The sequence below is a fragment of the Coffea arabica genome, chromosome 5c (assembly GCF_036785885.1).
Source record: "Coffea arabica cultivar ET-39 chromosome 5c, Coffea Arabica ET-39 HiFi, whole genome shotgun sequence".
Taxonomy (NCBI): Eukaryota; Viridiplantae; Streptophyta; class Magnoliopsida; order Gentianales; family Rubiaceae; genus Coffea; species Coffea arabica.
Window position 1 is genome coordinate 42113294 of NC_092319.1, and position 11688 is coordinate 42124981.

At 36.8% G+C, this 11688-nt stretch overlaps 1 protein-coding gene across 1 annotated transcript; it reads left to right on the forward strand.

Moving 5' to 3' along the window:
* On the forward strand, positions 1-1530 carry LOC113689850 (small ribosomal subunit protein eS30z/eS30y/eS30x). The gene is made up of 3 exons (XM_027207642.2): positions 1-135; positions 271-408; positions 1259-1530. Exons 1-3 carry the CDS (start codon positions 132-134, stop codon positions 1303-1305), a joined length of 189 nt encoding a protein of 62 aa, XP_027063443.1. The 5' UTR covers positions 1-131; the 3' UTR covers positions 1306-1530.
* The last annotated feature ends 10158 nt before the right edge of the window (positions 1531-11688 follow it).

Below are 11688 nucleotides of genomic sequence, written 5' to 3' on the forward strand. Positions count from 1 at the left end.
CGTTCCTACTCGTCCCTTTATTATGTCGAATTCAGAAACCCTAGAATTTGAGAAAGCTGTTCATCTTCCCGGCACGATTCGCTCGTAGCAGACCTCTCGGCAGCAGCAGAAGCAGAAGCAGACCTCTAGCCATGGGTAATGTCCACAACCTTCAAGTTATCGATCGATTCATATGTTAATTGTACTAGGATTCTGTAGTAAGCTAGCTATTGAATCGAATTTGTTAAGGTTTTGGCAGTATTAGTTATTGATTTTTTGGAACGACGGCAGGTAAGGTTCACGGTTCATTAGCTCGTGCCGGTAAGGTGAGAGGTCAAACTCCCAAGGTGGCAAAGCAGGATAAGAAGAAGAAGCCCCGTGGCCGCGCCCACAAGCGGATGCAATACAACCGCCGCTTCGTCACTGCCGGTAACTTTATCGTTTCTCTTTTTCTTTATTTATTATGCTTCATATCATTTGTACATGGCAATTACTAGGGCATAAATTAGAAATTAGAGGATGAATTTGTTATTTCTGCTAAGTTTATTGAGAATTTTGTTGCGAATGGCTGAGATAATATGCCTACTAGTAGAATAATGAACTCCAGTTTCAACAATGCGGGTAAAAAAAAAATATCCTCATGAATCTAGACTCACTTGTGTAAAAGCTATTTACCTCGGAAATATTAGTTTTTTTACTATAGGGATTTATTTATCATGTTAGTCCTTTTTCATTTCCATTTGCTTACTTATTCTAGTGCTTTATGCTATCCAAAGTTTCTTAATTCAATGATTATATTAGAGAAATATGTTGCAGGATGGTTAAACATTTTTGTTTCTTACTGAACTTTGTATTACTAAGGCTAATGTCGATGCCGTAATCGTTGCGAAGCAATGCTTTTGATTTAATGTGATTGCATTAGTATTTTGTGCTAGTATTGGTATACCTTGCTTAGCTAGCTGGATGGACATCTATGCTTTTAGTTTAGTTCAGCTGTTTATTATAGGGTTTGTTTGGATTGAGCATTATTTCTCCAATTTTATTTGCTTACATCATCATTATAGTTTCCAATACACCTTTTTATTTTCCCGATTACCTTTTTATCTTCTCGATTACCTTTTTATTTCACATACATCACATCACAAAAAGTGCTACAGTAAAAAATATCCCAAATAACTTACAATCCAAACAAACCCTATGATGTTGTTACCTAGATTTTGTACTAGTATCATGCAGAAAATGCACATTAAGTCTTGTTTAAATTTGTGATTGCCCGCAGTTGTCGGCTTTGGAAAGAAGAGGGGGCCAAACTCATCAGAGAAGTAAACATGAGGATTGATGCAGAGTAGTTTTAGTAGGTGGAATTCTGTTTTCAGCTTCCTGGGTTTTGTTATTTTGATAATGTTATAATACTGAGTTCAGTTACAGACTTTAGACTACTTACTCTCAAAGACTTCATTTTTGCTCAATGTCCAATTCTGGTTTTATCATTGTAAAAGCAGGTTTGTTAAACGCCTTAACATGAGATTGAAGGAAGGTTAACTTGGTTAATATGTGATTGGTTATCATTGTATTGTTGTAGCATAAGCGAATGGGGTGCTTAAATTCGATTGAGTTCTCGACGACCCTTTTGTTCTGCTGCACTTGGATTACCTGCGATGGCTTTCCTTTAAACGCCAATAGAAAGGGGAAGGAAAAATCCATTTGATAATGGATGAAGGAATCTACAATGTTCCTTTTTTTTGTCTGGGGTTTAATAATGCTATGTCATCTACAGAACAGGGAGCGAATGCAATGGACATCTGAACTTCATTGTGCGGTTGTAGAGTTGCCAATTGAAATATGTCTCTAGTTGTCCAAATACTTTGCATGTCTAATCAGATAGCCTTTGTTCATGCAATGGCCTTGAATTTATGATCTTTGTGCCAAAGTAGATTTCATTTGGTTATTTTGTGCTTGAAGGGCTGAAGCACAAAAATCCTCTGCACGACATTGTATTCTTAGGGTTCTTATTTATGAAAGATTTTTGTATTTAACCGGACTGTTGCCTCGATGAGAGAGTTCAAACGTCCAAATTACTATTTGGGTGGATATTACGTGATTGTTACCTGTATGGTAATTTTGGGTGATTATTATCTACCATGACTTAGTTGAAAACTCTGCCCAAAAAAAAAAAAAAAAGAAAGGTTCCAACCACTGCTCGCTAACTCAATTTTTTTTTAAAAAATTGCAAACATAATATATGGGATTCAAATCTTTTCTTCATTCTTTATGAAGTATCACGTATGTTGTGTGCCTCTATGCCTAAGTATTAAAGATGTGATGATGGAATTTCTTATATTAAATTACTTTTTATTATTTTTTCGTGAACACATTTTTCAATTATTTTTTTTATTTCATATATATTAAATTGTTACAGTAATTTTTATATAAAAAAATTCAAAAAAATGCAGTCCAAACAAAAAGTTGAGGACTTACCTTTTGAAATTGAAGAGGAAGGTAAGTTTTTCTTTTTTAAAGACGATAATTATTGTATAATCTAATCTATTCTATACTAGGGGAAGAAAATGGATCTAAAGAGATCCAGAAGTAATTTGAAGGGGACTGAACCACCACCAGAGCAAACGAATGCACTACGCATCCGTTTGAATTTTTTTCAAGCAAAGTCACTTTTAAGCAAACCCGAAGGAGAAGGTAAGTTATTGTGGCATCTCTTTTCTCGTCAAAATAAGTGTGGATTCAACTTTTGTTGGCGTCACGAGAATAATCCTTCCAGTCCATGACTAAAAACGTGAACGGCGAAACGAGGAAATGTGACAGTTTTACTATTGAAATGGAGCCTCGTGGTTACGACTTACGAATACCAAGAAAATATGAAATTGGAAAGGTAACTGTAATCATTTGGCAAATAGGTGTAACCCATCATTTTAAGTATGTGTATTTTTTCTCCATATTTTTTTGAAAAAATGGTCAATTTAGTCCCTAAATTTTCTTTTACTATCAATTTGATCCTTACTTAATTTTTTTGATCAATTTAATTCCTGTACTTATTTATCTGTTTCAATTGAGGAACGGCATAGCGGCGCCACCTTGTAATTTCGATCAGAGCACTTAAGCAAGGGTATTTTGGGTACTTCACTGATGATTGATAAACCATTGTTAGCATTTCGGGTATTTCGAGTATTTCGGTTACTTCACCGGAACGGCACTCAAGCTTTCATTGTTAGCATAAACCCTTATCTCACCATCGGAATAACTACTCCGCTTCTTCCCACTCTCGCTCCCAGCAAGTGAGCTACCATCCCTCGAGTACCTCCCGCAACAATAGGCTATCAGGAAGGAAGCTATCAAACACTTTTAACCTAGTTTAGCAACTAATTTGGTACGTGTGGCATATTGCAGAAGCATTTGGTCACTGTCTAATTAACTTCTAATATACCTGGTTCAGAAAAGCAAGGAGCAAATGCTTGAAGTTAGTTGCAATGACAGCCGTTTTGGCCTCGTTGGTATGATCTGTGCTTCTGCACTTATATTAGCCAGTTGTTTTGTGGACTTCCATTTTTTTTCTTTTTCTTTCTGGGTATTGCAGAAGCCTTTTGGTTAAGATTGTTGAGCTTCAAAAATTGGTACCCCGATAACAAAAGGTGTTGTTGGAAAAAATGGGACAATTTGCTTAAAAACAAAAAGGGGCGGGGGGACGATAAAGAAAAGAAAAGGATAGTTCATTTTTTTTTTTTGAAAGAACCTTGACTGTTTCAAACTGGGATGCTATTTGGTCGTGATAAAATGTGAGCACCTAATTGTTGTTTCAAACTGGGAAGTGATCTTTGCAAGAAACGAGCATTCATCTTCCGATTATTTTCAACATTTTCCGTTTTTACATGTCCTCTCACTTTAGGCTAAAAGTTGCAGGGCTCACCCCACCGACAAGGCAAAAGGCAGCAACAGATGGATCGTGGCAAAAGCATGAGGGAAATTACCGAATATTGGGCTTTTTCTTTCTGTTGATGGGAGTTCCGATGGGATTTCGCCGAAGATTTCGTAGCTAGAGAGATAAAGGAGCTTGAGGTTGAGACAACGGGTGAGAGGGTTGAGGGTGCCGTTAAGGCGGTTGTCGTGGAGGTTAGGGAAGCGGAGCTGGTCAAGGGAGGAGAGGGAGTTGGAATTACCATCAGAAATACCCGAAATACCCCTATTTAAGTGCTCACTTAGAAGTTTGATCGAAATTACAAGGTGGCGCTGCTGTAACGTTCCTCAATTGAAATCGATAAATAAATATAGGGATTAAATTGGTCAAAAAAAATTAAATAGGGATCAAATTAACAGTAAAAAAAAATTTAAGAACAAAATTGACCATTTTCCCTATTCTTTTATCATTTGCTCCGACTTCTTCGCAAAATAGGAAGAGAATGGGAAAAGAAGAAAAAGAAAAAAAAAATACACATTAAGTTGCCCAGACTTTTTGTCACTTGGAAATTGGCATAGATAGCCTTTTGAGCTGTTGTGTTGCCTCGTGGTTTTGGTGAGTAGAGTATATTATATACTGTGGGGACTCAGGAGCCGTGAAATTTCCTAAAGAACAGACAAACACTCCTCAGTCTTCATGGCTGTTGCTTTGAGGATTAGCATAATGATACACTTATGTCGTTAATCGCAAGACCGTTGAATCGAACTCCGCAGCCCGCTGATTTAGGAACATGCAATTTCCTTTTCCCTTCTATTGAAGTCAAGGTATCCTAATGAAGTGGTGCAAAGTTAACAACTGTAATTTCCAAGAGAGGGAAAACAATTGTTTATTTGCGTATGATTATTATTTTATTTTTTTTATGTGTCCTCTGCATTTTATCTTTGAACCATTGAGCTTTTGCCCAACGGTTAAATGTGATGGATAATCATGCTTAAATTGCTCAAAACAACTGGCCTCGTTTGACTTATGATTTTTTACAAAAAATATTTGTGTTTTTCGTAAATATATTTTTTAATTATCTTTTTACATTATATATATGAATTCGTTAATGTACATTTTTTTTTAATAAAAATTCTTAAAAATAGAAATTCGAACGAGTCCATTATTGAGTTTAATTCTATTGCAGCACCAAACATGGGCTTGATGCTCTAAGAACAGTCGGCAAAATTTGTCTTGTTTGATTTGAGAGTTTGAAATGTTTCCACGGACAATTTGGATTATTCCAGCCGTCTTTTAGTAATAACAAGACAAACAGTAAATACTTTTGGCAGTGGAAATTTTTATCCTTTTAATATAAGGTATTTACATTTGCGCAAGATGGAGCTATCAAGCTGCATTGAATGCAGTCTTTCGTGGTCTCGCTGCAAAGTTCAAAATTGTGGACAAAAGATTTTGGAAGAAAATAGAGAAGTTGGATTTGGTGGTACAGTAAAATTAGTTAATGCTTGCCAGTAAATCACTAAAACCCCATGACGCAAATTTGTACTATAAATAGTTCACAGCATTAAGCCTGGCACGCAAAGGATTCTGAGCAGAAAATATAATAAGAGCATTTTGGGAATAGTATTTTGAGAGTGCTTTAACAGTTCAAGTTTCAAAAATACAGTAGTAGTTCTACTGTTCTACGCTTGTAGACTTGTATCAGCACAACTATACATTATTAGTTTCAGAATAAAGTAAGAATTCCTCCACCACATTTGTTAACTTTCAAATTATATGTTTAATTTTAGGAGCTGATATTTTGCTTTGATTAGTGTTGTAGCTTATGACAGTTTGGCCAATATTACATAGCATTGAGTAAATCTTATACACATTAACAGTGTATATATTATTATTATTATTAGATTCATGATATATGTATAAAAATTAAATTATATATAATTATTATTCTTTCAACGTTAATACTCAATAGTGTATATATTGTTAAGTGTAGAAAAGATTAATCGTCATGTATTAATATGCAACACTACCATATGAACTTTTTGGAAGTACCATATGCGCATTACTAAGTTGGAAAAAAGCTTCTTTTTTTTTTAAGCTATTAAGTTGGGAAAAAAGATGGTCAGCAAATCTTTACAAAAGATTCAGCCAAAAATGTGAACTTGGAAGTATTCAACAAAAGTAGTACACATTTATTAGTTATACCACCAAATCTACTTTGCTTTTTCAATTCTAATCACAAAACTCAAAGCCTACTATGACCATTAATCCTTTCTTGTGTGTTTCTTGGAGAAAGTTTACTAGAGAAGAAGGTAAATTAGCTCAATTATATACTCACAAATTCACCCATTCTGATCCCATGTAGTAGTGACAAAAGTACATTTGATCCATGGCACCACAATTTAAATGAAGTCTTTTTGAACACAATATTCCATTTCACAGCAAAATTGTACTCCTGGCCCTTTGCTTAGCAACCTTATCAATTCTTTTTCCGAATCCCAATATCAGATAGCACCTCTTTACTCTTCTTCCTCTAGGACCCTACCCCAAAACAAAGGCAAATCCCCCCAAATCCTGTCATTCCAAACAATGCCCATGCCCCCCTCAGTATCCCTGGACACTCGTGTAAACGGTCTTATATTTATTTTCACTAACCCCAGAACCATTGAACTACATAGATAAAGACAATTTTACCATCTCCTAAATTCAATCTCTCCAATTTTGTCTAGCATTGCCAAATGGGTTGCTGTTTGAGCACTCAAAAATCGTCCAAAGATGGTGACAAATGTAGCGGAGCTTCCCCGCCGAAGCCACTGCGGTCACCACCGCGGGCGGAAGAAGAAACTGTGAAAGAAGTCCTTGTCCTCTCTGAAACTCCCATTCCAAAACCTTCTGTCCCAGACGTAGTGGACAAGAAAAATGACCGTTGTAAGCCGCCGGAAAATCAAGAACTGGAGATTCAAATTCAATCAACTGCTGAGATTAAACCAGCCAAAGAATCGACGGTTGTGATTAAGCCAGCTGAAGATATTATCTCTGAAGCGTCTGAGCAGTCGGAGCTGTGTAGTTTCACTGGGAGTTTCTCCACCACGACAACTGCGACAGCAATGGACAAGAGGGACGACGGAGAAGAAGTCAACCAGAAGTCTCCAGTCAGGGTTCGCCGGAAAAGGACAAATGCCGGAGATATAGCTGGAGCTAGGGAGAGGAGTGTCAGATCGCCGGCCAGACGACCTCTGCCGTCTCCGGAGAAGAAGCCTGTTGTATCGTCTAGGCCGGTGCAGGGAAGGGCGATGGCCTCTCATCGCAGGAATGTGGGTGGTGGAATGGGACCACCGAATGGTCTCCGGCGAGACGCCGGTGAAGGTTCAGCTCGACGTTCGAGGTCTCCGGTAACACGTGGCCAAGTGGGTCCTCGTCAGAATGTGAGGTACCGGAGTCCGGGGTTGAGTGAAAATGGTCGGGCTGGTGGCCGGTCGCCGGCGAGGGCTTTAGATAACGTCGTTAAAGTGGAGAAGAGCAGCGACGATGTCGTACTGCCAGAGAACAACAACACTGAGAGACGTAACGACGACGTTTCAGGGGAGGCTGGCGAGTCCCTGGAGAATCCGCTTGTTTCTTTAGAATGTTTCATCTTTCTATAGCTATTAAGCATTATGAAGTTCCATGAAACGCAGTCGTTTAACCTGCTAAAGATTTTATACTCTGTCGTTTCAGTGCTTTTTCTATTTGTCATTCCATCATGCCATGAAAGTCGATTTTTGTAAATATATTTATCTTATGGAGGAGCATAGGATGTCATAATTTTGGAAAATAGACATGAAAATTCGCCCCAAAACTGAAAATTCCTGATATTGATTTTTTTTTTTTTTCAAATTAAGGTCCAAAAGTCAATAGCGTACATTTAGCTGAGGTGATGTACCTACTCCTAGTTCCTCGGTGAGATGTCTGATAGGACAAGGGTTGGAAAAGACTTCTTGTTTTGCCCCCTATTCATTGTGGTGGAAGATTGACTAACGAAAAGGTCATTGCTTTGCTTTATGGGCTTTCATTGCCAAAATATAAATGTGAGGGTAGGCCGCATTTGCCTCAAATTTGGCTCATTACAAATTGAAAATACCAGCTCTTTTCAAGTAATAATTTGTTCTTGAAGAGGCAAAGGTTTAAAAACTCATGTTCCACTTCATTTGATTCAAGAAAGATATAACAAGTTAAAGTAAAATCCCGCTCAATTTCTCTTGATTGAAATCTCCAAAGAATCCCTCTTATTGATGTTTGAGATGTACAAGAAAGTGAACAAAAAGATCAAATTTCATTTGTTGATATTGGAGATGCACATGAAAATCCACCAAAGATGTGAAAATTCTTTTTTGTTGTGGCTGGTTTGGTATTTGAGGACCAGACTCAAAAGCAAGTGATCCCTAATATCCCTAATCACTAATCCTAATTCCCTATTGGGATGTGTGATGGATAGGACAATAGCTTGGGGTGAAACTTCTTGTGTTCCCTATTTGGGTTGACAATACTGTGGTAGGAGGTGAGAGCACAATGTGCCTTTCCTTTGCTTTTTTTTTTTTTTTTGGCTTGAATGCCAAATTGCCATGTGAAGATGGGTTGCATTTGCCCTCACTTTATTCATCACAACTGAAAATACAAGGTGTTAAAGGGGAAAAAAAAAAGAAGAGGTCTTCAAAAATTCCAATTTATTCTTGAAGAGGCAAAGACAAAAAAAAAAAAGTCTAATTCAACTTCATTTGAGTCAAGAATGTGGTAAAAAGTACAAGTAAAACCCCCACCCTTTCCTTTAAGTGTCTCTTGATAAAGGTATCCAAAGAATGGTAATTGTCATGCAACTAGCACAATTCTGGTCTTCAATGTAGAAGAAAGGGTTGTTTGAGAATTATTACTACACATGAAATCATGGGATTGTTAAAAAAGATACAACGTTTTAAGAAACTGGAATCTTGCATCAGTTTACATTCAAGGCATTAAGAAATCCAAGAATTACTAATAGGTAATTGTATCATGCTAGTAGTAGCTTTAATTTTCTTTTTCGGGTTACATTTCATTATCTTGCTTTTTCTTTTTTTCCTGCATAATGTAGAAACACACGAGGCAACAGAAGCCAAATGTTTTTCTAGACCCCAGCTTTGTGGACGCGGGGCTGGAGCGGTTGTCAGAACAACCGCTCCGGAAGGTGTAATACCATTTGTACATGGTGTAACATCATCTGTACAAGGTGTAACAATTGAACAACAGCGAGTAAAATAAAACAACATTTTTGTGGGTCCCACACGGCGTGAAAATCGAGTTACAAGACGTGATCTGAGCCGCACAAATTTTTGAGGCTTCATCCAAGCCGTGAACTGCCTGGAACGGTTGTCTCTGACAACCGTCCAGGCCGAGAGACAACCGTTCCAGGCCCCTCGTCCCAGCTTTGTTGTCTCTTAATAGGGACGCGGGGCTGGAGCGGTTGTTCTGACAACCGCTCCGGAAGGTGTAACACCATTTGTACGTGGTGTAACATTATCTGTACAAGGTGTAACAATAGAACAACAGCGAGTAACATTAGAACAACATTTTTGTGGGTCCCACACGGCGTGAAAATCGAGTTACAAGACGTGATCTGAGCCGTACAAATTTTTGAAACCTCATCCAAGCCGTACCGTCCAGGCCCCTCGTCCCTCTTAATAGCATCCACTGAACCTGAACAGTTTTTTTTAATTATTATTTATGCACATGAATAGCTATTTAGTACTACCTTTCACAAATGTTTTTGAGGGGACCCTTTCTTTCTTTTTTTTTTTTCTTTTTTTTTTTGATAAACAGGGCATTTCTTTATTCTCCTTAAGGTTGTAATTATGTATCAAAATCTAGACTTATGCATCTATAATTGATAATTTTTGTGCCGTGGCCTCATTTGGGTTTTGATTTTTCGCAGAAAAATTTTTACGTTTTTCTATCACTTTTTTACCTCACATACACTAAATCACTACAGTATATTTTTCTATAAAAACTACAAAAACATAGCAATCCAAACGGCCATGATTTAGATTAAAAAGGCCTATTCCACTGAATTTGAACCTTTCATGTTGAGAGTTCTATTTCGGTTCTTAATGTGCATTGATAAATGGTTGTTGGTTGTCACCTAGTTATCATAATAATTGTCTTGCATACATTTGCTGGCGCTTAATGCCATAATGAAAATATAACATGTTTTGTTTAATTCTTGGTTAGGACTTAGGAGGTAACATTTAAGTGAATTATTAATTTTCTTCTCCTTCTTCCTTTTTTTTAATTTGGCAGATAATCAGAAATTTCGTCTAATATTAGTAATGGTGAGATGGTATTTTCACTTTCTCCTTCCCCCTATCCTTCTAAAAAATGAAAAAAAAAAGTTGTTCAAGTTAGGCTCAACTAAATCAAATTCTCTTCCTTCTTCTAAAGAAAATCAGAAGCTTCGTTCAGTATTAGATACTGTAGATAGTGTGTACTTTTCCCTTCCGGAAAAGGAAAAGGACAATACAAGAAAAGCAAAAATGTTCAAGCCTTACTACCTACAAAAATGTAATACACAAAAGTTCATTTTATCTCAAAGCATTCAACTTTTAAATCTTGTGACACAAGAAATATGTTTGATTTTGTGTTATCTATACTAAAATTAATCAATGAAATTACACAAATATAGCACTATGTACCTCAAGATGAACAAGCTTGTATAACAAACCATGCGCCATAGTTTCATGTCTCCTAGGTTTCCTAGTCATAGTTTTCCCCTCTCCTAGAGTTTTCCAGTGGGAGTTTTTTTTTTTTTTGCAGAATTTTCTATTTTGTTGTTAGATCTTAGATCTAAGGTTTTTCTCATATTTGATTGCAGATATGGAATTTCTTAGGTCTATCTCGACCGATCTCACCATTAATATCAGATCTTGAAAGCAATTAATCAAAATATTTCGCAATCAAGGCACGCGAGATATTGGGGTTACAAATGTTTTATCTATTACACACCAATTTTTAAGTACTATTGGAGCTCAACAACGTTATTTTTATCAATTCTCTACATTTATAATATCTTTTTTCTGTTCTTTGAATCTACTGTATCTGCGTACGCGATATAATTTTTGTCATTAGTGGAGATTTAATGAAAGTATAATATTTTATCCCAAAAAAAAAGTGCGCCAAGTTCATTCAAACAACTCATATAATTATACACCTTGTACTTCGTCTGCATCATTCAAAGGATAAGCCCAGAAACATGAGAAATCCATAAATCCAAAGATGGTTGGACTGACTTGGATTCTTTCCTTCTTATCCAATATGTTAGCCAGTGCAGCAGCATTCATGAAAATGGGGCAGTGCTAATGCTGGATGTCATGTTATATTTTGGTGTGCACAAGGGTACAAAGTTAAAGCCATAATTGTTTCCATATTTGTTCAATTTCAAAATTGAAGTTTTGTTGCATCCCGCACAAAAATAAGCCATTTATGTTGATTTTGGCCCTGTGCACTGCATGCGTAGTTAGTTACCTACCCATTTTTGTGCACACTCGTACTATAGTTTGAATTTGGGAAATTTGAAGTCAGAATGAGATACAATAGGTTCTACTTATATTTCCTATTGGACTTACATGTGTTCGTTTTATTTAGTTGCATAGCTAATAACTAGAATGTCTGGAGTCTGGACAGCTTAAAATATTGTATCCTACTTACAATCTACTAGTTTCTGTTTCCCTCCTTCCAAGATTTTCAACGGATGTTGTGCCTGAAATTTGAACCAGTAAAGGGACAGCGAAAACAAAAAA

Excerpts from the sequence above, each read along its gene's own strand:
- LOC113689850 (XM_027207642.2), top strand. Across the intron at positions 409-1,258 it reads CCGCCGCTTCGTCACTGCCG|TTGTCGGCTTTGGAAAGAAG; the intron begins GTAACTTTATCG and ends GATTGCCCGCAG.